The sequence below is a fragment of the Salmo salar genome, chromosome 14 (assembly GCF_965601325.2).
Source record: "Salmo salar chromosome 14, fSalSal1, whole genome shotgun sequence".
Classification (NCBI taxonomy): domain Eukaryota; kingdom Metazoa; phylum Chordata; class Actinopteri; order Salmoniformes; family Salmonidae; genus Salmo; species Salmo salar.
In genome coordinates, this window is record NC_138304.1 from 49,393,102 (window position 1) to 49,420,121 (window position 27,020).

Here is a 27,020-nt window from a genome sequence, read left to right on the forward strand (position 1 = left end):
AGGGCATTCTAAAACCAGATAATGGACAGTTGGAAGAGATAAGATATACTTTATTAGTCCATACAGGATGGGAATTTGTCTTCTGCTTTTTATCCAACCTCCCCGATACACACACACACACACACACACACACACACACACACACACACACACACACACACACACACACACACACACACACACACACACACACAGAGATATCAGGACACCTTGCAATCATGACGCAATACGCACCTACACCTGCAGCCTGTACTTGCTATAAAGTTACAGAAAGCTAAACCAACAACCACACAAACTGAAATTGGAAACATTGTAAACGCACATCCAAGGAGGTAAAACGTAGCTAGCTAGCTAGCTAGCATTGATTTGTTTTTGCAGAAATAGATTTTGTTAGAGTATCTGATGACCTAACGTGGTAAGAGATGAACATGAATTTCTCTGTTCCCTACTGTTGCAGTCATGACGCAAGTGGCGCTATGCTGTCAAATCCTCCCATGTTTCTAGTTTAGTGATGCTATGCTTGTCAAATCCTCCCACATGTTTCTAGTTTAGTGGCGCTATGCTGTCAAATCTTCCCACATGTTTCTAGTTTAGTGTTGCTGTGCTGTCAAATCCTCCCACATGTTTCTAGTTTAGTGTCGCTGTGCTGTCAAATCCTCCCACATGTTTCTAGTTTAGTGTTGCTGTGCTGTCAAATCCTCCCACATGTTTCTAGTTTAGTGGCGCTATGCTGTCAAATCCTCCCACATGTTTCTAGTTTGGTGACGCTATGCTGTCGAAATCCTCCCACATGTTTCTAGTTTAGTGACGCTATGCTGTCAAATCCTCCCACAAGTTTCTAGTTTAGTGGTGCTATGCTGTCAAATCTCCCACATGTTTCTAGTTTAGTGGCGCTATGCTGTCAAATCCTCCCACATGATTCTAGTTTAGGGGTGCTATGCTGTTAAATCCTCCCACATGATTCTAGTTTAGTGGTGCTGTACTGTCAAATCCTCCCACATGTTTCTAGTTAAGTGGCGCTATGCTGTCAAATCCTCCCACATGTTTCTGGTTTAGTGACGCTATGCTGTCAAATCCTCCCACATGTTTCTAGTTTAGTGACGCTATGCTGTCAAATCCTCCCACATGTTTCTAGTTTAGTGTCGCTATGCTGTCAAATCCTCCCCACATGTTTCTAGTTAAGTGGCGCTATGCTGTCAAATCCTCCCACATGTTTCTAGTTTGACAGGTTTGCTAGCAACAAACTATTTAGCTAGCTTCTAGCCTAATCTTTGCATTGCGATCTCCTCGTAATGAACAGTGACCAGTGTCCTGACGAAAAGGCAAACTTTTGTAGCTATGCCAGGCAAAATCGGTTATCATCAGCTCATTGTTATGGATATATCCAAATTAATATCACTAGAAAACAGTTAAACAAACGCAAATTCAGCTACTTTGCTGTTATTCTGGCTGCAGAGGTTGTGACCATGTTAGCCGTAGCTAGTTAGCAAGCAAAGAAGAAGAACCGCTAGCAACGGAACATGTAGAACCAACAACTTGGTCGCTTCTATAAATATAGAACTAGTCGAACGACCAAAAAATTTGAAAGTATGAATTTGCTTATAAAAATGAAAATATCAACAAAAACAAATATTTATACTGGTAAATGTGTGCTTTAGTACTGTTTTCTTTCACAACTGTGGTATACTGTAAGCGGGATAAACACCTCCATTCTGTACATTACCTTGGAAAAATGAACTCCGCAGTGGTGTAGAGTACTTAAATTAAAATACTTTAAAGTACTATTTAAGTCATTTTTGGGGGGGTATCTGTACTTTACTATTTATATTTTTGACAACTTTTATTTTTACTTCACTACATTTCTACATAAAATATTGTAAATTTTACTCCATACATTTTCCCTGACACCCAAAAGTACTCATTACATTTTGAATGCTTAGCAGGAAAGAAAATGGTCCAATTCACACACTTATCAAGAAACATCCTTGGTCATCCCTACTGCCTTTGATCCGGCAGACTCACTAAACACAAATGCTTCGTTTGTAAATTATGTCTAAATGTTGGAGTGTGCCTCTGGTTATCCGTAAATTAAAAAAGAAAAAAAAGAAAATGGTGCCATCTGGTTTGCTTAACATAAGGAATTTGAAATGATTTATACTTTTACTTTTGATACTTAAGTATATTTTAGCATTTACATTTACTTTTGATACTAAAGTATATTTAAAATCCAATACTTTTACTTTTACTCAAGTACTATTTTATTGGGTGACTCACATTTTCTATTAAGCTATCTTTACTTGACATTTGAGTACTTTTTACACCACTGGTCGTCTGTTATTCCCAAGGTAAGGTACAGAACGTCGGCATTTATCCCTTACACATTCAACAGTAGGTACTATACAGTAGACAGAAACATTCAACTGTAAGTACCATCCAATAAAACAATGACTTCCCAATAAAACAATACCATCCCCAAAAACAATAGCATCCCAATAAAACAGCGCCATCCCAATAAAACAATTCCATTCTAATACCATCCCAATAAAGCAATGCCATCCAAATAAAACAATACCATCCCCCAAAAAACTAGGCCATCCCAATAAAATAATGCCATCCCAATAAAACAATGCCATATCCATAAAACAATACAATACCATCCCAATAAAACAATACCAACTCCCCAAAGCAATACCATCCCAATAAAACAATGCCATCCCAATAAAACAATACCATTCCAATACCATCCCAATAAAACAATGCCATCCCAATAAAGCAATCCCATTCCAATAAAATTATACCACCCCAATAAAACAATTCCATCCCAATAAAGCAATGCCATCCCAATAAAGCAATGCCATCCCAATAAAACAATTCCATCCCAATAAAGAAATGCCATCCCAATAAAACAATGCTATCCCAATTAAGAAATGCCACCCCAATAAAACAATTCCATCCCAATAAGGCAATACCATCCCAATAAAGCAATGCCATTCCAATGAAGAAATGCCATCCCAATAAAACAATGCCATCCCAATAAAATAATGCCATCCCATTGAAAAAAATAAATACAATTCATCATCCTCCTCCTCCTTAACCTTTTAAGTCACCATAGGTGGGTCTGTATTTATTTCCTGTGTGTTTTCACTAGTTCTTGTGTGTTTTTAAACACCCAGGACCTGGTAGACTACTACAAGCAGCATTCTCTGAGGGAGGGCTTCAAGAGTCTGGACACAACACTGCAGGTACCATTCAGGGAGCCAGGCAACGGGAACAACATGCCCCAGGGCATCAGACACACTGCCACTGGTGAGTACAGGACAGATCCCTATCCCCACTAACATAATGGTCTAATGCTTCTACACCTGCATTGCTTGCTGTTTGGGGGTTTTAGGCTGGGTTTCTGTACAGCACTTTGAGATATCAGCTGATGTAAGAAGGGCTTTATAAATAGATTTGATTTGATTTAATGCACACTGGTACTGGTGAACACAGTGTGAACATCACCATTAGTCGCTTAATGGTCTAGTACAGTAATTGGTGAGTACAGGAGGCAACTGAATCCCATCACCACCATATAACTTGTTTTTGTATTTTGAAATGTTTAATTCAAATCACTTCCTGAATTGAACCCCAACACTCGTTGGAATGCGTTCAAAGAAGTGAGTGAGTCCTGAAATAATGTCTGAATAGTCTCATGGTTTTATATCCAACATGATATCACAGACTCACGTCTCTGATCTCTCTGTTTATATCACAGCACAGCCAGAGAACATTGTACATGTGTACAGAAAAAAAATCTACTTACTCTCACTGCTTGCACAACCAACTCCCAATTTTCAAACAAAAAATACTGTTGTTCAATTAAATCGAACCTGCTTTTAGCACTTACGCTTATTAAACACTCAAGTGAAAAATAGTGTTATATCCAAATCACAGCCCTGTTTTCGACTTACTTGAAATACTGTATATAAGTGGTAATTTGACTCTCAAGAGTAACACATCATGCTATCAGTATACCATGAAACACCTAATCATCGTCTATTGAAATGTTTCCTTTTGTTTAGTTAGAATAGGAAACAAGCGCACATTTGCCCAGACAGTGACTTTAAATATGCAGGCTTCTTTCGCCTCTGCAAATCCTCCTCCTCCACAGCCTGCCTATAGCTCTGTGAGATTTAGAAATGGCCACCTGCCTGCATTTTTCTAATATACAACTGTAAATATTCAGATATTCAACTGTAGATATTTATATATTCAACTGTAGATATTTATATATTCAACTGTAGATATTTATATATTCAACTGTACATATTCAGATATTCACTCATGTCTAGACCTTGTAACATATGGAAATGAAGGCCGTAGATATGGCCAGACTGGAATATTTGACTATCCCTCAGCCCTGATATGGCCAGACTGGAATATTTGACTTTCCCTCAGCCCTGATATGGCCAGACTGGAATATTTGACTTTCCCTCAGCCCTGATATGGCCAAATTGGAATATTGGACTTTGCCTCAGCCCTGATATGGCCAGACTGGAATATTTGACTTTCCCTCAGCCCTGATATGGCCAGATTGGAATATTGGACTTTCCCTCAGCCCTGATATGGCCAGACTGGAATATTTGATTTTCCCTCAGCCCTGATATGGCTAGACTAGAATATTTGACTTTCCGTCAGCCCTGATGTGGCCAGATTGGAATATTTGACTTTCCCTCAGCCCTGATATGGCCAGACTAGAATATTTGACTTTCCCTCAGCCCTGATGTGGCCAGACTGGAATATTTGACTTTCTGATACTGTAAATATACAGGCTGTGATGAAGTCAGTGATATGTAGGCCTAGTCAATATGTAGCTATGTATGTATCTAAGCCAGTCAACAGTCAGTACCACTCTCCACAGCCTCAGAGAGCTCTACAAGATGCCAGTGATCTGAGTCAGTAGAAGAAGCAGCAGCAGTATGAGCAGCGCTCAGCACCCAGGCATTATGAATCAATGTATTGCTTTGCTCCAGTTCAAACCAACAACAACAATAACAACAACAACAACCAAACCTCATAAGGATTGCGTTCCAAATGGTTCCCTATTCCGTTTACAGCGCATTACTTTTGACCAGGGTCCGTAGGGGTCATGTGATCACCCTGTTGCAGGAGAACTTTCCTGCCTATCTGAGGTTTAAAAAGGCTTCTGGGGTTTGTAATTTTCACTTTAAAATTTCAGAATTGATTTTCCCCTTAGGAAAAAATGGACCAACCCCTACAAAAAATGGCCATGAATTATAATCCACATAATTATTCACATTTCCTGTTGCTGCAGGATTATTTTCCTGCTGTAGCAAACTGGCTCAAATTAAGATCTGTCGTGTCTTTTGACATCATTAAAACTGAAGACCTATTTATCAAATAACTCTCTGAAATTATTATTACGCGATTAAACTGATTAATCATGTAACTGTAATTAACTAGGAAGTCGGGGCACCAAGGAAAATATTCAGATTACAAAGTTATAATTTTCCTAATATAACTTTCAGATATTTTAATATCTGATCAATTAGTCTTCGATTTAATGAATTATTATTTACCTCACGTTAGTCTCATTCCAAACGTCGTAAATTGTTGGTTATCTGCACGAACCCAGTCTTCACTATGAGTCAATTGTCTTAAAATAATTTATTTACTAACTAAGTAATTCACAGAAATGCATAACAAACAGTAGATATGGTTACAAAGAAATGATAGAGGAATGTTCCCTAGTGGGCTAAACCGGCATGGCGGCTTGTTGGACAAAAGGGGAGTGGGGGGTCATCTGAGGAGACACTACAGAGTTGAATATTATAACAATTGAAATGCTAAACCTTTGCACATGAACACTCACTCATTCGGGAACAATTGCAATCAATATATATATTTACGCTCAGTGTGTCGTCGGGATCTCTGTTGAAAAGTTTGTTTCTGTTGGAGAGTCTGTCCGCCCTCTCGCTCTCTCTCTCTCGCTCTCTCTGTCGTGGTTAGAATTGTCGTGTCTTTGGGCACCATTAAACTGAAGACATGTTTATCAAAATAACTCCCTGTAATTATTATCACGCGATTAAACTGATTAATCGTTTAACCTCTTACATCTAGACGTTCCGCTAGCGGAACACCTGCTCCAATATCCAATGATAGGCGTGGCGCGAATTACAAATTCCTCAAAAATACAAAAACTTCAATTTTTCAAACATATGACTATTTCACAGCATTTTAAAGACAAGACTCTCCTTTATCTAACCACACTGTCCGATTTCAAAAAGGCTTTACAGCGAAAGCAAAACATTCGATTATGTCAGTAGAGTACCAAGCCAGAAATAATCAGACACCCATTTTTCAAGCTAGCATATAATGTCACAAAAACCCAGAAGACAGCTAAATGCAGCGCTAACCTTTGATGATCTTCATCAGATGACACACCTAGGACATTATGTTATACAATACATGCATGTTTTGTTCAATCAAGTTCATATTTATATCAAAAAACAGCTTTTTACATTAGCATGTGACGTTCAGAACTAGCATACCCCCCGCAAACTTCCGGAGGAATTTGCTAATAATTTACTAAATTACTCACGATAAACGTTCACAAAAAGCATAACAATTATTTTAAGAATTATAGATACAGAACTCCTCTATGCACTCGATATGTCCGATTTTAAAATAGCTTTTTGGTGAAAGCACATTTTGCAATATTCTAAGTACATAGCCCAGGCATCACGGGCTAGCTATTTAGACACCCGGCAAGTTTAGCACTCACCAATATCAGATTTACTATTATAAAAGTTTGATTACCTTTTGTTGTCTTCGTCAGAATGCACTCCCAGGACTGCCACTTCAATAACAAATGTTGGTTTGGTCCAAAATAATCCATCGTTATATCCGAATAGCGGCGTTTTGTTCGTGCGTCCCAGACACTATCCGAAATGGTAAATAAGGGTCGCGCGCATGGCGCAATTCGTGACAAAAAAATTCTAAATATTCCATTACCGTACTTCGAAGCATGTCAACCGCTGTTTAAAATCAATTTTTATGCCATTTTTCTCGTAGAAAAGCGATAATATTCCGACCGGGAATCTGCGTTTAGGTAAACAGACGAAAGAAAACAAGGCATGGGGTCGATGCGGGCACGCGCCTGAGTCTCACAGTACTGTAACCAGCCACTACCCAAACGCGCTACTTTTTTTCAGCCAGAGCCTGCAAAGCCACGATTCAGCTTTTTGCCGCCTTCTGAGAGCCCATGGGAGCCGTAGGAAGTGTCACGTAACAGCAGAGATCCTCTGTAATGGATAGAGATAATCAAGAAGGGCAAGAAATTGTCAGACAGGCCACTTCCTGCATGGAATCTTCTCAGGTTTTGGCCTGCCAAATGAGTTCTGTTATACTCACAGACACCATTCAAACAGTTTTAGAAACTTTGGAGTGTTTTCTATCCAAAGCTAATAATTATATGCATATTCTAGTTTCTGGGCAGGAGTAATAATCAGATTAAATCGGGTACGTTTTTTATCCGGCTGTGAAAATACTGCCCCCTAGCCATAACAGGTTAAATCATTGTAAACAACCATTTAGATGCAAGTCCCATAGCTGAGGCTATTATATAAACCTTAATATGGTAATATGGCAATATTGTCTCTAATGAGTATCACAAAATTGTACCAAACGGACCAGTTCGTAGCTGGATTCTTCACCGATCTTTTATACCTTCTCCAGAACATAAATGTCGTTTGGTTCCCCAATTCTGTGAGTTGGAAGAATTCCTTTGTCTCTCTATGAAACCCCTCTCTGTCTCAAAACTGGGCCATGAGGCCGGACATTCTCCTTTGGAATTTTACGACCCCTCTCACCACAGCCTGGGTGGGGGGAGGTAGGTAGGGGGACGGTGCATAGAAAACCCAGAGGGCAAAAGGAGGGGGTTCAACTGTGTTCTTTGTACCCAGAGAGAGGGCAACGTCATGACAGAATGGATAGTTCAGAGTAACATTCATTCATGTCGTTATAGAATAGCTGTTTCGGCAGTTGTCGGTCTTCGCGTTCAATGATACCGAATTCCTAGCTGCAGACTAGTAATAAATATCAAAGACTTGTTTTTATTCTGTCGGTATCGATAGTCTAAGAGTTTAATCACATGGTATGGTTAAAAGTTCAGCCAGAGAAATGCATGGTCTGCAAACCTTGGCCCTCTCGTTATCGAGGTAAGCTGGTCTGGTGATAGAAAACCTAGGTGGGGGTTTTATTGGGAAGAGCAGAAAAGGGCCTGTCCCATGATGCCAAACCATAACTGTGCTCATGGGCGGTCCTCTAATTTAGTTAAACTCCAAAGGGAATTGGAGTTTCCTTCATTAAACAGTCCAAAATCACATTACACAATTTCACAAACAGTTCCATCCCCACTCATTCATTTTATACAACAATTAGATGTACTCCTCATAGCTGAGGCTATTGTATAAACAGCGTTATGGTAATGTGGCCGTATTGTCTCCCATGAGTTTCACAAAATTGTACCAAACGGACTAGTTCGTAGCTGGATTCTTCACCGATCTTTTATACCTTCTCCAGAACATAAATGTTGTTCGGTTCTCCAGTTCTGTGAGGTGAAAGAAATTCCTTGGTTCTCTCTATGAAACTCACTCTCTCTCTATACTGTGGCCATGAGGAGAGGAGTTTACGACCTCTTCTGACAGAGCCTGGTGTCAGGAGCATAGAGGTAGGGTGATGGTGCATAGAAAAGGGCTGGTGCAGAGGGAGGGGGGGTATAGTGCTCGATGTACCCAAAGAGGGCAACGTCATGACAGATCCTACACCTGTATAAGGAATAGGGTGATATTTGTGATGTACCCCTGATAGTGCACTATAAAGGGAATAGGGTTCCATTTTGGGATGTACCCCTGGTAGTGAATATGGTGACATTTGGGATGCACATTAAGCTAACTGATGCTCCAGACTGAAGCAGCAGCACTCTGTAACACGCAGTGAAAAGAAGGAGAGGACACACAGTGTGTGTGTGTGTGTGTGTGTGTGTGTGTGTGTGTGTGTGTGTGTGTGTGTGTGTGTGTGTGTGTGTGTGTGTGTGTGTGTGTGTGTGTGTGTGTGCGTCTCTCCCAATGAATGTATATATGAATGGACAAAGTCATCGATAACTTTCCTATTTGTATTTTTGTATTTATTATGGATCCCCATTAGTTCCTGCCAAGGCAGCAGCTACTCTTCCTGGGGTTTATTATGGACCCCCATTAGTTCCTGCTAAGGCAGCAGCTACTCTTCCTGGGGTTTATTATGGCTCCCCATTAGTTCCTGCCAAGGCAGCAGCTACTCTTCCTGGGGTTTATTATGGATCCCCATTAGTTCCTGCCAAGGCAGCAGCTACTCTTCCTGGGGTTTATTATGGCTCCCCATTAGTTCCTGCCAAGGCAGCAGCTACTCTTCCTGGGGTTTATTATGGATCCCCATTAGTTCCTGCCAAGGCAGCAGCTACTCTTCCTGGGGTTTATTATGGATCCCAATTAGTTCCAGCCAAGGCAGAGGCTACTCTTCCTGGGGTTTATTATGGATCCCCATTAGTTCCTGCCAAGGCAGCAGCTACTCTTCCTGGGGTTTATTATGGATCCCCATTAGTTCCTGCCAAGGCAGCAGCTACTCTTCCTGGGGTTTATTATGGCTCCCCATTAGTTCCTGCCAGGGCAGCAGCTACTCTTCCTGGGGTTTATTATGGATCATTATAGATCATGAGAGATTGACATGCATATCATCAATGTTATTTCTCTGTGTACATTTAAGGGCCAGCCGTGCTGCCCAGTTCTGGACCAATTGTAATTTTCCTTAGTCCCTCTTTGTGGCACCTGACCACACGACTGCACTGTAGTCCAGGTGCGACAAAACTAGGTCCTGTAGAACTAGGGCCTGTCTTGTTGATAGTGTTCTCCCCATCTTAGCTACTGTTGTATCAACATGTTTTGACCATGACAGTTTACAATCCAGGGTTACTCCAAGCAGTTTAGTCTCCTCAAATTTCCACAGTATTCATTACAATTTTTAGTTCAGGTTTAGGGTTTAGTGAATGATTTGTACCAAATATGTGCTTTTAGTTTTTGAAATATTTATGACTACCTTATTTCTTGCTACCCATTCTGAAACTAACCGCAGCTCTTTGTTAAGTGTTGCAGTGATTTCATTCGGTGTAGTAGCTGATGTGTATAGTGTTGAGTCATCCGCATACATAGACACACTGGCTTTACTCAAAGACAGCTTTCCTGGGGAATTCCTGACTCTACCTGGATTATGTTGGAGAGGCTTCCATTAAAGAACACCCTCTGTGTTCTGTTAGATAGGTCACTTTTTATCCACAATATAGCAAGGGGTGTAAAGCCATAACACATACGTTTTTCCAGGAACAGACTATGATCAATAATGTCAAACGACTCACTAAAAGACTAATAAAACAGCTCCCATCTTTTTATCATCAGTTTCTCTCAGCCAATCATCAGTCATTTGTGTTAGTTCTGTTTTTCTCTCAGCCAATCATCAGTCATTTGTGTTAGTTCTGTGAACGTCCTTCCCTATAAGTGTGCTGAAAGTCTGTTGTCAATTTGTTTACTGTAAAATAGCATTGTATCTGGTCAAACACAATCTTTCCAAAACTTTACTAAAGGTTTATAAAGGGGCCTTAATGTTCTTGGGTAGCGGAATTACTTTTGCTTCCCTCCAGGCCTGAGGGCACACACTTTCCGGTAGGCTTAGATTGAAGATGTGGCAATATCGTCCTCTATTATCCTCAATAATTTTCTTGTCAGACCAAATTACTTGTTGTTATATCATTGTTGATAAACAACAATAATTTTTTTCGCCTCTTTTCACACTCACTTTTCAGAATTCAAAATTACTGTGCTTGTCTTTCATAATTTGGTCAGTTATATTTGGTTGGATGTGTAGTGTGGCATTTGTTGCTGGCATGTCATGCCTAAGTTTGCTAATGTTGCCGAAAAATCATTAAAGTAGTTGGCAATATCAGTGGGTTTTGTGATGAGTGACTCATCTGATTCAGTGAATGACGGAGCTGAGTTTGGCTTTCACTGAAAGCGCTGCAAAGCTTTTTATGATCATTCTTTATATAATTTATCTAAAGAATAGTAGCTTTATTTTATCTTTGTTTCATAGTGAGGTTTCTTCTTCGTTTTATTCAGTTTAATCATATCATTTCTCAATATGCAGTATGTTTGCCAATCGGTTGTTCAGTGAGACTTATTTGCATTTCCTTTTGCCTCATCCCTCTCAACCATGCATTTGTTCGATGATGGTTAGGATGAGGGGTAAAGGATAGCTGAACTTTACAGTGGTTTTATTCAGAGTTCGATAATCAATGCAGGGGCGCAGTCCCCCATCTTTCTTCTTAACAAAAAAGAGGCTTGAGGAGGCTGGTGACGTAGAGGAGCGGATAAAACTCTGCTGGAGGCTCTCCTTTACGTAGGTCTCCGGATAGGAGAGGGAATAGACGTGTCCTCTTGGGAGGGCTGTGCTAGACAGCAGGTCAATGGAACAGTCCCAGGGTCGATAAGGAGGCACGCGTGTAGCTGGGTCTTGGAGAAAACCCAGTGCAGATCCTGGTATTCCTCTGGTAACTCTTTCCACCGTAGTGGTGTTGACAGGCACTACGAGACACTTCCCCTGACATTTCTGGAGAATTCCCTGGCTTGTCACCTCCTCACCTGTTTGTGGATAGACGGCAGGTTGAGGAGAAATTACCCCTTTCCCCTCAATAGGAGCATAGGCCCAGATTCCTTCTTCTCCTACGCTCTACCTCGGGTAAACATGGAAGCCCACCTCCAACGGCTCTGGCCAAGGAGCAGGTGTAGTCATGGGCTCCGGATTCTGTGAAGGTCTTCGTCGGAACCTCAGGAAGTTGTCCAAATGAATCACCATGCTGATGAGATGGTCGAGTAACAGGTTGTCATCACGGCAGGGTAACTCCATCTGTACCTCCTCCCGCTGTCCGCTGTGGAACACGGTGACCAGAACCGACACGTCTGGAACTCCAAGGCGAACACCGAGGTGGTCCTAGATCCCTGGCGTAGTCGGAGTAGACGCTCAACACCCTCTCAGCCCTCCACAGGATGATCAAACACAGAGCGGAAGAGGAGGGTTTTTAAAAGAAAATAAAGGTTTGAGCTCAGTGCTAACAGTATAACTCTGGTTCATAGACACATGATTACTGTATACAATAGCTGCAGGATTGACAGAGGCAATCACGGGAGATAGAGGAACATAAATTAGGTTGCTTACATTGTGTCTGCCAACTCCTCTGTGATAATGTACATTTGCTTTAGTATTATGACAACTCAGTGATACAATGGTAGGGATTATCTGAGTTGGGTTTGGGTATTGATAAGTCATTGTCTCAATGCAGCCTTGAAATGCGTGGACAGAGTCCAGGAGCCAAGATGATTTGGATGGACTCTGTCATTCCATTCCATCTTCTGTTTCCAGGTGTCAAAGTTATCTATGGAAGTGATTCCAACAGAGACATAACATGCGCAGTTTGAGCTAGTCCAGAAAGTGATGTTGCAGGCTAGCTCAGTGCTGCCCCCTCTAATCGGTTCAAGGACATACACTGTACAAAGAGAACTTTAGGAGCCACCCCCTAAGTATTGGTACCATGATTGTCTTCAAGTTTGTATTTTTATTCGAAGATTGCCATTTTTCAGTATAATGTGGGATCCTGTAGTACCACGGTCGACCTTGAACTTCCCTTGCTTCAATATGAGAGGGGGCAATCTTTGTGTAAGTTTATATTTTTTAAGGCAATCATGTGTTTGAACCGTATATTTTTTAATCACAAACAGAAGAAATTACAATGCCTTTAGAAAGTATTCAAACCTGAATTATTCCACATTTCCTTGTCACAGCCTGAATTCAAAAACTATTTTTTTAGCTTATTTTTTGTCACCCATCTACACACAATAAATACTTCATAATGGCAAAGTAAAAACGTGTTTTTAGACAATTTTGCTAATTTATTGACAATATATTTACAGAAATGTCAAATTTACATAAGTATTCACACCCCTGAGTCAATACACGTTAGAATCACCTTAGGCAGTAATTACAGCTGTGAGTCTTTCTGGGTAAGTCTCTAAGAGCTTTGCACACCTGGATTGTAAAATATTTGCCAATTATTATTTTCAAAATTCTTCAAGCTCTGTCAAATTGGTTGTTGATCATTGCTAGACAACCATTTTCAGGTCTTGCCATAGATTTTCAAGTCAATTTTAGTCAAAACTGTAACTCGGCCACTTAGGAACATTCACTGTCTTCTTGGTAAGCAACTCCAGTGTAGATTTGGCCTTGTGTTTTAGGTTATTATCCTGCTGAAAGGTGAATTCATCTCCCAGTGTCTGGTGGAAAGCTGACTGAACCGGGTTTTCCTGTAGGATTTTGCCTGTGCTAGCTCTATTCCGTTTCTTTTTAAACAAAAAAAACTCCTTAGTCCTTGCCGATGACAAGCATATCCATAACATGATGCTGCCACCACCATGCTGAAAATATGAAGAGTGGTACTCAGTGATGTGTTGTTGGATTTGCAACAAACATAATGCTTTGTATTCATTACATTAAGTTAATTTCTTTGCCACATGTTTTGCAGTTTTACTTTAGTGCCTTACTGCAAACAGGATGCAGGTTTTGGAATATTGTATTAATTACAGTCTTTCTTCTTTTCACTCTGTCATTTAGGTTAGTATTGTGAAGTAACTAAAACGTTGTTGATCCATCCTCAGTTTTCTCCTATGAAATCAAATGAAATTGTATTGGTCACATACACTTATTTACCAGATGTTATTACGTGTGTAGCAAAATCCACCTTTCCAGAAATAAGTCTCTCACTATTGCCGCTTGTTATAGACCCCCCTCAGCCCCCAGCTGTGCCCTGGACACCATATGTGAATTAATTGCCCCCCATTTATCTTTTGCGTTTGTACTGTTAGGTGATCTAAACTGGGATATGCTGAACACCCCGGCCGTCCTACAATCTAAGCTAGATGCCCTCAATCTCACACAAATTATCATGGAACCTACCAGGTACAACCCTAAATCAGTACACATGGGCACCCTCATAGATGTCATCCTGACCAACCTGCCCTCTAAATACACCTCTGCTGTCTTCAACCAGGATCTCAGCGATCACTGCCTCATTGCCTGTGTCTGTAATGTGTCCGCGTTCAAATGACCACCCCTCATCACTGTCAAACGCTCCCTAAAACACTTCAGCGAGAAGGCCTTTCTAATCGACCTCGCCCAGGTATCCTGGAAGGATTTTCACCTCATTCCATCAGTAGAGGATGCCTGGTTATTCTTTAAAAGTGCTTTCCTCACCATCTTAAATAAGCATACCCCATTCAAAAAATGTAGAACTGAGAACAGATATAGTCCTTGGTTCACTCCAGACCTGACTGCCCTTGACCAGCACAAAAACATCCTGTGGTGTACTGCATTGGCATCGTATAGACCCCGCGATAAGCAACTTTTCAGGGAAGTTAAGAACCAATATACACAGGCAGTTAGGAAAGCAAAGGCTAGCTTTTTCAAACAGAAATGTTCATCCTGTAGCACAAACTCAAAAAAGTTCTGGGACACTGTAAAGTCCATGGAGAAAAAGAGCACCTCCTCCCAGATGCCCACTGCACTGAGGCTAGGAAACACTGTCACCACCGATAAATCTACGATAATCGAGAGTTTCAATAAGCATTTTTCTACGGCTGGCCATGCTTTCCACCTGGCTTACTATAGCCCGGTCAACAGCTCTGCACCCCCCACAGCAACTTGCCCAAGCCTCTCCCATTTCTTCTTCACCCAAATCCAGATAGCTGATGTTCTGAAAGAGCTGCAAAATCTGGACCCCTACAAATCAGCTGGGCTAGACAATCTGGACCCTCTCTTTCTAAAATGACCCGCCTCTTCAAAGGGGTTGACACTCTAGACCCAAACTGTTACAGACCTATATCTATCCTACCCTGCCTTTCTAAAGTCTTCGAAAGCCAAGTTAACAAACAGATCACCGACCATTTCGAATCCCACCGTACCTTCTCCGCTATGCAATCTGGTTTCCGAGCTGGTCATGGGTGCACCTCAGCCACGTTCAAGGTCCTAAACAATATCATAACCGCTGTCGATAAAAGACAATACTATGCAGCCGTATTCATCGACCTGGCCAAGGCTTTCGACTCTGTCAATCACCTTATTCTTATCGGCAGACTCAATAGCCTTGGTTTCTCAAATGACTGCCTCGCCTGGTTCACAAACTACTTCTCAGATAGAGTTCAGTGTGTCAAATCGGAGAGCCTGTTGTCCGGACCTCTGGCAGTCTCTATGGGGGTGCCACAGGGTTCAATTCTCGGGCCGACTCTTTTCTCTGTAAATATCAATGATGTCGCTCTTGCTGCTGGTGAGTCTCTGATCCACCTCTACGCAGACGACACCATTCTGTATACATCTGGCCCTTTTTTGGACGCTGTGTTAACAAACCTCCAGACGAGCTTCAATGCCATACAACACTCCTTCCGTGGCCTCAAACTGCTCTTAAATGCAAGCAAAATTAAGTGCATGCTCTTCAACCGAGCACTGCCCGCACCCGCCCGCCCGTCTAGCATCACTACTTTGGACGGTTCTGATTTAGAATATGTGGACAACTACAAATACCTAGGTGTCTGGTTAGACTGTGAACTCTCCTTCCAGACTCACATTAAGCATCTCCAATCCCCAAAATAAATATAGAATCGGCATCCTATTTCACAACAAAGCATCCTTCACTCATGCTGCCAAACATACCCTCGTAAAAATGACTATCCTACCGATCCTTGACTTCAGCAATGTCATTTACACAATTGCATCCAACACTCTACTCAGTAAATTGGATGTAGTCTATCACAGTGCCATCCGTTTTGTCACCAAAGCCCCATATACCACCCACCACTGCGCCCTGTATGCTCTCGTTGGCTGGCCCTCGCTTCATATTTGTTGCCAAACCCACTGGCTCCAGGTCATCTATAAGTCTTTGCTAGGTAAAGCCCCGCCTTATCTCAGCTCACTGGTCACCATAGCAGCACCCACCCGTAGCACACGCTCCAGCAGGTATATTTCACTGGTCACCCCCAAAGCCAACTCCTCCTAACACTTCACAACAATACACACAAATCTCCACATAAAATAATGGAATTAAGAAGTATATAAATATTAGGATGAGCATTGACTAAAATACAGTAGAATAGAATACAGTATATACATATGAAATGCAGTATGTCAACATTATTAAAGTGACCAGTGATTCCATGTCTATGTACATAGTGTATCACTCTCTAAGGTGAAGGGTAGTGACAGTAGCTAAGCTCAGGGCAGGGTACTGGGTGGAGGCCGGCTAGTGATGGCTATTTAACAGTCTGATGGTCTTGAGATAGAAGCTGTTTTTCAGTCTCTCAGTCCCAGCTTTGATGCACTTGAACTGACCTCGCCTTCTGGATGATAGTGGGATGAAACTGGCCATGGCTCGTGTGGTTGATGTCCTTGATTATCTTTTTGGCCTTCCTTTCTGTGACATCGAGGGCTGTAGGTGTCCTGGAGGGCAGGCAGTGGAGAGCCCTGCAGTTCTGGGCAGTGCAGTTGCCGTACCAGATGGTGATACAGCCCAACAAGATGCTCTCATTGGTGCATCTGTAAAAGTTTGTGAGGTCTTAGGGGCAAAGACTAATTTCTTCAGCCTCCTGAGTTTGAAGAGGCACTGTGTGGGTGAACAATTTCCATGTGTGCTGAGGAACTTGAAGCTTTTCACCTTCTCCACTGCGTTCCCGATAATGTGGATGGGGGCGTGCTCACTCTGTCTACTTGAAGTCCATGATCAGTTCTTTAGTTTTGTTGACGTTGAGGGAGGGGTTATTTTCCTGGCACCATTCCCCCAGGGCCCTCACCTCCTCCCTGTCTCGTCATTGTTGGTAATCAGGTCAACTACTGTTGTGTCGTCTGTAAACTTGATGATTGAGTTGGAGGTGTGCATGTCCACGCAATCATGGGTGAACAGGGAGTGGAGGAGGGGGCTTACTACAGGATAAATATTAAGCAGTAGCAACAGTGTTTGTGTTTATTTAAAAGAGGGTCAATGCAGATAGTTAAAAGATAACAAATACCCATCCGGACTAACTATTTAGCAGTCGTATGGCTTGGGGGCAGAAGCTGTTCAGGCTCTTGTGGTTCCAGGCTTGGTGCATCGGTACCTTTTGCAATTCGGTAGCAGAGAGAACAGTCTATGACTGTTGGCTGGAGACTTTAACCATTTTTAGGGCCTTCCTCTGACACCGCTTGGTATAGAGTTCCTGGATGGCTGGGAGTTCGGCCCCAGTGATGCAATGGGCCTTTCGCACTACCCTCTGTAGCGCTTTGCGGTCAAACTTAATGATGGAGTTGGAGTTAAGCACGGCCACGCAGTTGTGGGTGAACAAGGAGTGCGGGATGGGACTAAGCTCACACCCGGGAGGTTTACCTGTGTTAAGGGTCAGCTTGGCGGTTGTGTGGTTGCCTACCTTCACCACCTGGGGGTTGCTAGCTCACGTCTAAATTCTCAAACTAAATACACACTGCAATTCCAACCACAAAACCTCTTTGCTTTGATTTTAAGCCTCAAAATACAACAACTTGACTAGCTAACAGCTACATTTTTGTTTTTTACTGTGTTATAATTCTAATTATATTTTCGAGGCTTGACATGTTGTCATGTAAAATATTAATGTTATTTCCATCAACCAATAAGCAACTCCTCCGTAAATCCAGCTGCATATTGAACGTTGAGATTGCAGAAAGGCCAGTATCTTTGGCAATGACGTAGTGGCAAGGAGTGGAATGTCAGCTAAAAAGTCTGGTACCCAGACTAGAGACAGTCAATCCCCTCCTGGATCAAGATTTTGCCTAAATTGTTTTGTGCGTAAACAAATTAACTGTAACGGGGTGAGTGACTTGCCGGGAAGTCAGGCGCAGGAGATCAGAAATGGGTGATAACAGGAGAACTTTAATATACACCCTGGCCCAAAGGCACAGGCGAGGCAGCACAAAGCACAACCACGGTAACATGAACCGGATAAACAAAACAAACAAACCTAAGTTTGATACAAACTTAGCGCAAGCCAGTCTGTAGCGTAACACCCTATACAAAGAACAATTCCACACACAGACATGGGGGAAACAGAGGGTAATATACATTTAGTCTAATGAGGGAATGTGAACCAGGTGTGCGGGAAAACAAGGCAAAACAAATGGAAAATGAAAGGTGGAGCGGCGATGGCTAGAAGACCGGTGACGTCGACCGCTGAATGCCGCCCGAACAAGGAGAGGGACCGACTTCGGCGGAAGTCGTGACATTAACAATATTAGCGATAGGAACGAATACATGTAAGGAAAACAACAATGAAGGCAATGCGAGCCCCAGACAGAAAATGTGCAAGGGGCAAAAGTTTGTGCAAGAATGTGCTAATGTCGGCATACTTGATCTCCGGAAACACTGGGGAAGCGCCTGCCACTCGCTACAGCACCAGTCCCTCACTACAGCGCCTGCCCCTCATTAGAAGTGCCAGTCCCTCATTACAGCGCAAGTCCCTCATTACAGTGCCAGTCCCTCACTACAGCACCAATCCCTCACTACAGCGCGAGTCCCTCACTACAGCGCCAGTCCCTCACTACAGCACCAGTCCCTCAATACAGCACCAGTCCCTCACTACAGCGCCAGTCCCTTACTAGAAGCGCCAGTCCCTCACTACAGCGCCAGTCCCTCACTAGAAGCGCCAGTCCCTCACTAGAAGCGCCAGTCTGTCACTACAGCTCCAGTCCCTCACTACAGCGCCAGTCCCTCACTACAGCGCCAGTCCCTCACTACAGTGCCAGTCCCTCACTAGAATCGCCTGCCCCTCACTAGAAGCGCCAGTCCCTCACTACAGCACGAGTCCCTCAATACAGCGCGAGTCCCTCACTACAGCGCCAGTCCCTCAATACCCAATACAGTCATCTACGCCCATTGAGTTTGCATTGTGTGCCCTCCCCCTGCCCCCCCCCCCCCCCCCCCCCGCTACTCTCTGTTTATCCTATATATGCATAGCCACTTTAACTATACATTCATGTACATACTACCATATTGACCTGTGTTTGTTTATCCCTGAGGGAGTGGGTGTAAGCCAGGGAACCATATTGACCTGTGTTTGTTTATCCCTGAGGGAGTGGGTGTAAGCCAGGGAACCAATATTGACCTGTGTTTGTTTATCCCTGAGGGAGTGGGTGTAAACCAGGGATCCAATATTCACCTGTGTTTGTTTATCCCTGAGGGAGTGGGTGTAAACCAGGGAACCAATATTGACCTGTGTTTGTTTATCCCTGAGGGAGTGGGTGTAAACCAGGGAACCATATTGACCTGTGTTTGTTTATCCCTGAGGGAGTGGGTGTAAGCCAGGGATCCAATATTGACCTGTGTTTGTTTATCCCTGAGGGAGTGGGTGTAAGCCAGGGAACCAATATTGACCTGTGTTTGTTTATCCCTGAGGGAGTGGGTGTAAGCTAGGGAACCAATATTGACCTGTGTTTGTTTATCCCTGAGGGAGTGGGTGTAAGCCAGGGAACCATATTGTGGATTTGACTTGGGCTAGGGTGCACAGCACGACCAGTCTGGCTATTCAGCCTCTCTGATGGGAACAGACACGTGTGTGTGTGTGTGTGTGTGTGTGTGTGTGTGTGTGTGTGTGTGTGTGTGTGTGTGTGTGTGTGTGTGTGTGTGTGTGTGTGTGTGTGTGTGTGTGTGTGTGTGTGTGTGTGTGAACAGAAGACACTGTTTGTGTGGTGGGAATTGCAGCCATCTGTATTTGACAGACCCCATGCTGGACTAAGGCTGTTACCTCATGCTGGCACGCTGGAGTGTGTGTGTGTGTATGACTGGTGGGTTGGCATGGAGAAAGATTTGACTTGCATAAAAGTCATACACACAAAATAAAAGCGGAACCAAACCCCTTTCTGTTTTTTTGTCTTGTATAGGATGTCAAGGCTTAGAACAACGGAGATGGTTTTTCCATGTGTAGGATCTTCATTTGAGACAGTCTGCTAAAGCAGGAAAATAATGCTGCAGCAACAGGAAATTTGAATTAATTATTATTTTAATGAAATGTCAAACTGGAAATTAAAAACTTTGGAAACCTTTTTACATTTCAGTCATTTATCAGACACTCTTATCCAGATCCACTTACAGTAGTGAGTCATTTAGCAGACTCTCTTATCCAGAGAGACTTACAGTAGTGAGTCATTTAACAGACTCTTATCCAGAGAGACTTACAGTAGTGAATCATTTAACAGACTCTTATCCAAAGAGACTTACAGTAGTGAGTCATTTAGCAGACTCTCTTATCCAGAGGGACTTACAGTAGTGAGTCATTTAGCAGACTCTCTGATCCAGAGGGACTTACAGTAGTGAGTCATTTAGCAGACTCTCTTATCCAGATCCACTTACAGTAGTGAGTCATTTAGCTGACTCTCTGATCCAGAGAGACTTACAGTAGTGAGACATTTAGCAGATACTCTTATCCAGAGCAACTTACAGTAGTGAGTGCATGCATTTCATTCCCATGGGAATCTAAGCACCCTGGCTGAGGAGACCATTTTAAACGTCAAATACACAACAAGTTTTACATTTCTGTATTGCAGTAAAATTCTCCTGCAACTGTGTGGTCAAATTAAGATTTTACATCTGTATAGAGTTCAATGACTAACAACACAGAAATGGTTGCTGAATTGTTTGGCACTTTCAATGTTTTGCTCACTAGCTCTTCTCCCATCAGCTTTTGCTAGTCTTTTATGATTTTGCTAACTTTTCCCAACTCTCTCTCCCTCTGCTCTCTCTGAAACTTGTTTACATTGCTTGTGTTCTCTCTCCCATCTCTCTCGCTCTCTCTCTCTCTGTTGGTCCCATGTTTTATGAGCTGAATTAAAGATCCCAGACATTTTCCATATGCACAAAAAAGCTTATTTCTCTAAAATATTTTGCACACCTTTGTTTACATCTCTGGTTGTGAGCATTTCTCCTTTTGCCAAGATAATCCATCCACCTGACAGGTGTGGCATATCAAGAAGCTGATTAAACGGCATGATCGTTACACACATGCACCTTGTGCTGGGGACAATTAAAGGCGAGTTTTTAGGGAGCGTGCAATTGTTAGGCTGACTGCAGGAATGTCTACCAGAGCTGTTGCCAGAGAATGGAATGTTAATTTCTCTACCATAAGCCTCCTCCAATGTTGTTTTAGAGAATTTGGCAGTAGGTCTAACAGTACGCTAGCCCAGGACCTCCACATCCGGGCTTCTTCACCAGCGGGATCGTCTGAGACCAGCCACACGGACAGCTTATGAAATTGAGGAGTATTTCTATCTGTAATAAAACACTTTTGTGATTGGCTAGGCCTGACTCTCAAGTGGGTGGGCCTATACCCTCCAGGACCCACCCATGGCTGTGCCCCTGCCCAGTCATAGATCTCTCTCTTATTGTTTACATTGCCAAAGCAAGTGAAATAGATAATAAACAAAAGTGAAATAAACCCACCAAAAAAATTACAGTAAACATTTGCACATTGCCATAACACTGTATATAGTGATAATGCGACATTTGAAATGTCTCTATTCCTTTTGAAACTTTTGTGAGTGTAAAAACTCTCTCTCTCTCTGTTTCTCATCCATACTTTCTCTCCCTCACCACCTCTTTCTCTCTGAACATTCTGAACATCTCTGTAGTCTGTCCTCCTGGCAGCTGGGGCTTTGTTCCTCCCTCCTCCTCTCCTTTCTGGTCAGGTACAGGTGCAATCTTTCTACTCTTTCTGTGTTCTACTTTTCTTTCTACAGCTTGTCTAGTCACTGTAGCTTACCTCATGCATTTCAAGTGTGTGTGTGTGTGTCATTGTGTGTGTGTGTGTGTGTGTGTGTGTGTGTGTGTGTGTGTGTGTGTGTGTGTGTGTGTGTGTGTGTGTGTGTGTGTACCAAAGGAGGTTGGCGGGAGGACCAATAGGAGGACATTGTAATGTCTGGAATGGAATGAACAGAACAGATTCAAACGGGGTTTCCATGCGTTTGATGTGTTTGATACCATTTCATTATTCCATTCCAGCCATTAGAATGAGCCCGTCCTCCTATAAGCACCTCATCACCAGCATCCTCTGGTGTGTACAAACGAGCCTGTTGTTGTTGTTTGTGCCAGTGTTCTCTCCCAGGGTGGTGGGCATCGCGTTGGCACGCTACGACTTCAGCTCCAGAGACACCAGAGAGCTGTCTCTACAAGAGGGAGACATAGTCAAGATCTACACCAAGATGGCTAACGGCTGGTGGAGGGGGGAGGTCAACGGCAGGGTGAGTTTATATCTCTGGTGGAGGGGGGAGGTCAACGGCAGGGTGAGTTTATATCTCTGGTGGAAGGGAGAGGTCAACGGCAGGGTGAGTTTATATCTCTGGTGGAGGGGGGAGGTCAACGGCAGGGTGAGTTTATATCTCTGGTGGATGGGGGAGGTCAACGGCAGGGTGAGTTTATATCTCTGGTGGATGGGGGAGGTCAACGGCAGGGTGAGTTTATATCTCTGGTGGAGGGGAGAGGTCAACGGCAGGGTGAGTTTATATCTCTGGCGGTGGGAGAGATCAACGGCAGGGTGAGTTTATATCTCTGGTGGAGGGGGGAGGTCAACGGCAGGGTGAGTTTATATCTCTGGTGGAGGGGGGAGGTCAACGGCAGGGTGAGTTTATATCTCTGGTGGATGGGGGAGGTCAACGGCAGGGTGAGTTTATATCTCTGGTGGAGGGGAGAGGTCAACGGCAGGGTGAGTTTATATCTCTGGCGGTGGGAGAGATCAACGGCAGGGTGAGTTTATATCTCTGGTGGACGCGGGAGGTCAACGGCAGGGTGAGTTTATATATCTGGTGGACGCGGGAGGTGAACAGCAGGGGTAGTCTTTCATCTCACTTTAATTCAAACATAACTTGCTTCCGTCTGTGAAAGGTCATGTTCTCCCTGCTGGTGAATCCAACGTCTTGAACTTTATTTAGATGATCATGGATATTGTGTCAGTGATCTTTTCCATATGATTTCCATTTTAGTTTTTTACAGTGACCTGTTTTCATTGTTGGCAGGTGGGCTGGTTCCCCTCTACATATGTGGAAGAGGAAGACTGAGCTGGTTGGTTAAACCTCCGCTCTCAGATGACACGGCTACAGCCCACAATGCACTACGGCTCCAGACATCCTCCAGGTTGTGGGGCCACAGCATCCTGGCACTCTTGACAGAACTCAGACAAGACAAAAGCCCCAAGCCAGATGGAAGTAGGAAATGCCCTCTATCCTCACCCATTCTCACCCTACCTCACCCATCCTCAACACACCCCTCCTCACCTCTCCCATCCTCACCTCACCCCACCTCACCCCTCCTCACCCTTCCTAACCCCTCTCCACCTCACCTCACCCCTCCCCACCTCATCCCCTCCTCACCCCTCCCCACCTCATCCCCTCCTCACCCCTCCCCACCTTATCCCCTCCCTACCCCTCCACACCTTATCCCCTCCCTACCCCTCCCCACCTCATCCCATCCTCACCCCTCCCCACCTCATCCCCTCCTCACCCCACCCCACCTCACCCATCCTCACCCCTCCACACCTTATCCCCTCCCTACCCCTCCACACCTTATCCCCTCCCTACCCCTCCGCACCTCATCCCCTCCTCAGCTCACCCCTCCCCACCTCATCCCCTCCTCACCCATCCCATCCTCACCCCTCCCCTCCTCACCCCTCCCATCCTCACCCCTCCTCACCCCTCCCATTTTCTTCCCTCCTTATGACCAGCACTGTTCTATTCTGACTGCACTAGACTCCAGACTTAAAGTAGAGTCACTCCCTCTGTGGTTGAGAGTCAAACGTGATGAAGCTGTCTTCTCTTACCTTGTGTTGTTATTGATAACGTCACTGGTTAGTCTGACAGATAAGTAAATTATTAAACGCTCTTGGCATGAAAGCAAGAGATGTTTCTGCTTTTCAACACCCACAGTGTTTGAAGACTGTAAAAATTGTTTCAAACTTGTTTGTTGTGCTAGTATGATTCCATTATGTGACCGCTATGTTCCCCTTATATACAGTGAGCTCCAAAAGTATTGGTACAGTGACATTTGCATCTACATTGCTTGCTGTTTGGGGTTTTAAGCTGGGGTTTTTGTATAAGCACTTTGTGACATCGGCTGATGTAAAAAGGGCTTTATGAATACATTTGATTGATCGATTGATTTGTTGTTGTTGTTTTGGCTCTGTACTTTAGCACTTTGGATTTGAAATGAAACAATGACTGAGGTTAAATTGCAGACTGTCTGCTTTAATTTTAGGGTATTTTCATCCATATCAGGTTGAACCGTTTACAAATTACAGCACTTTTTGTACATAGTCCCCCTATTTTAATGAATCGTGAATAATGATGAGTGATGCTACCATGATTACGGATAATCTTGACTGAATCATGAATAATGATGAGTGAGAAAGTTACAGATGCACAAATATCATACCCCCAAAATAATGCTAACCTCCGTTGTTATTGTAATGATGAGAGGTTAGCAGGTCTTGGGGGTATGCTAACCTCCCCTGTTATTGTAATGGTGAGAGGTTAGCATGTCTTGGGGGTATGCTAACCTTCGCTGTTATTGTAATGGTGAGAGGTTAGCAGGTCTTGGGGGTATGCTAACCTCCGTTGTTATTGTAATGGTGAGGTTAGCAGGTCTTGGGGGTATGCTAACCTTCACTGTTATTGTAATGGTGATAGGTTAGCAGGTCTAGGGGGTATGCTAACCTCCGCTGTTATTGTAATGGTGAGAGGTTAGCAGGGCTTGGGGGTATGCTAACCTCCGTTGTTATTGTAATGGTGAAGTTAGCGGGTCTTGGGGGTATGCTAACCTTCACTGTTATTGTAATGGTGATAGGTTAGCAGGTCTAGGGGGTATGCTAACCTCCGTTGTTATTGTAATGGTGAGAGGTTAGCAGGTCTAGGGGGTATGATATTAGTGTGTCTAACTTTCTCACTCATCATTATTCATGATTCATTCAGGATTATCCGTAATCATGGTAGCATCCATGTTAATGTTGAAGTGTTTAGAAACATATTATCTTATGATTTAGAATAAACATGTCTCCAAAATGACACAATACATTATTTACCATTAATTTCTGTTGGGCACAAAATAATCTGAAACACAACCAAAGCAAACAGCAAATGCATCCAACAAATGTGTTAGTCACAAGCTTGATGTAGTAATTGCGTGCTACGATTATGGGACCAAGTACTACACATTCCACTATTTTAATACACATATAAGTGAATTTGTCCCAATACTTTTGGTCCAATAAAATGGGGGGACTATGTACAAAAAGTGCTGTAATTTCTAAACAGTTCATCCGATATGATTGCAAAATACCCTGAAATTAAAGCTGACAGTTTGTATTGAAATCCAAAGTGCTGGAGTACAGAGTAAAAACGACAACAAATGTGTTACTGTCTCAGTACTTTTGGAGATCACTGTATGACATTACTTGTTTCCCAATTGACGACCTGCGGGACAATTTTATCCCCCCCCCCCCCCCCCCCCAAAAAAAAAAGTAAAATAGGTTCTAAATTGTTGGACATAAAAAACTATAAAAACACCAGCAAATCAGCCCCAAGTGATGTTATTTAGAAAATCTATTCCAAAGTATTCCCCATGCATAATCGAGAGAAATACGTGATTGTATACAAATGTAAGCAAGATTTGAAATGATAAAGTTTTTGTCAAATATGATATCTGTTTGGGCTTCTTGCCGTCAATTTGCAGTCTACTAATGATTTGTAATGAGTCCCCCACCATCCCTTCAGAATCTAGTTGCTGATCTCTGCTATATAAGAACAATGACTGATATTGTTATTGATTCCTGTTGAATGTGACAACTCATCCCTCTATACTGTAGCCATTGTTCACCTGTGTTTTTTCTCATCTGGAGATTTGTTCCATACAATTTTGTTGAAATAGCAATTCAGTAGTTAGCCAGGAAAACAAGCCATATTTAGCCTCCAGATTATGGCCAAGTATTGTCTTAGCTACTGTACATCATTTTGATGGATAGCCCATGTGAACTTTGCTGGACAGAGTTTGACGTCTACCTGAGATCATTATAGAGTCGAACTGAGAGACGGTTTCCTAATTTGGCATATTCAGGACAATCCAATTTGTTCAGTTTGAGTGAAAGGACCACTTGATGCTAAAAGCAATACCTATTTAATGTTCATGTTTTTTCACCGTGTTAAAAGTCACTTCCTTGTTGAATGCTGATCTTATCCTCTATGTTGAATTATATTTTCTGAAATGTGTAATGCAGTCCCTGTTTTTTTCTTTTTTTTAATTAACATTTATTAAATAATTTGTATTACAATGAAGTGTTATTTCATGTGTACTACATTTAGAAAATGTATTCGGTAAATTCTGCACAAAGCTTCAGCCAACGCATCTGAAAAATAGTCATGCAACAGTGTCATACACACGTAAGTCCCCCTGCAACAAGGGGCCAAAATAAATCTAATCAAAGTTTATTGCTGGCATACACAGATTTGCAGGTGTTACAGCAGGTGCAGCAAAGTGCTTGTTACTAGCTCCAACAGGGCAGTTGGATCGCAACAAGAAATTAAGAAATGCCAGAATGAGTCCAATTTAACAATCCAAAAGTAGATATATTAGAGTCAGCAGTGTGAGAATCGAGAATATAAATACGTAGTGTGTATAGACAGTATATCATTTGAAAAATAAAATGGTACTTACAGTAGTAGGTATATTAGGATGAGCTATGTAGAGAATAGAGTATATACATACACAGTGAGTAAACAAAAGTACATAAACAATATATGAAGTGACTAGCATTCAATGACAATACAGTACATATTTAATTTTTTTAACCTTTTAT

The 27,020-nt window shown here is 42.7% G+C and overlaps 1 protein-coding gene across 3 annotated transcripts in view; it reads left to right on the forward strand.

The window, feature by feature from the left end:
• vav3b (vav 3 guanine nucleotide exchange factor b) overlaps positions 1-26,436 on the forward strand; it is a 177,381-nt gene extending 150,945 nt beyond the window's left edge. For all 3 annotated transcript variants that reach the window (XM_045694484.2, XM_045694483.2, XM_014141449.3), the window contains exons 25-27: positions 3,174-3,306; positions 22,274-22,422; positions 23,194-26,436. In XM_045694484.2, coding sequence (XP_045550440.1) covers positions 3,174-3,306; positions 22,274-22,422; positions 23,194-23,235 — 324 coding nt within the window. In that variant the 3' untranslated portion in view covers positions 23,236-26,436. The remainder of the gene's footprint in view (positions 1-3,173; positions 3,307-22,273; positions 22,423-23,193) is intronic.
• The last annotated feature ends 584 nt before the right edge of the window (positions 26,437-27,020 follow it).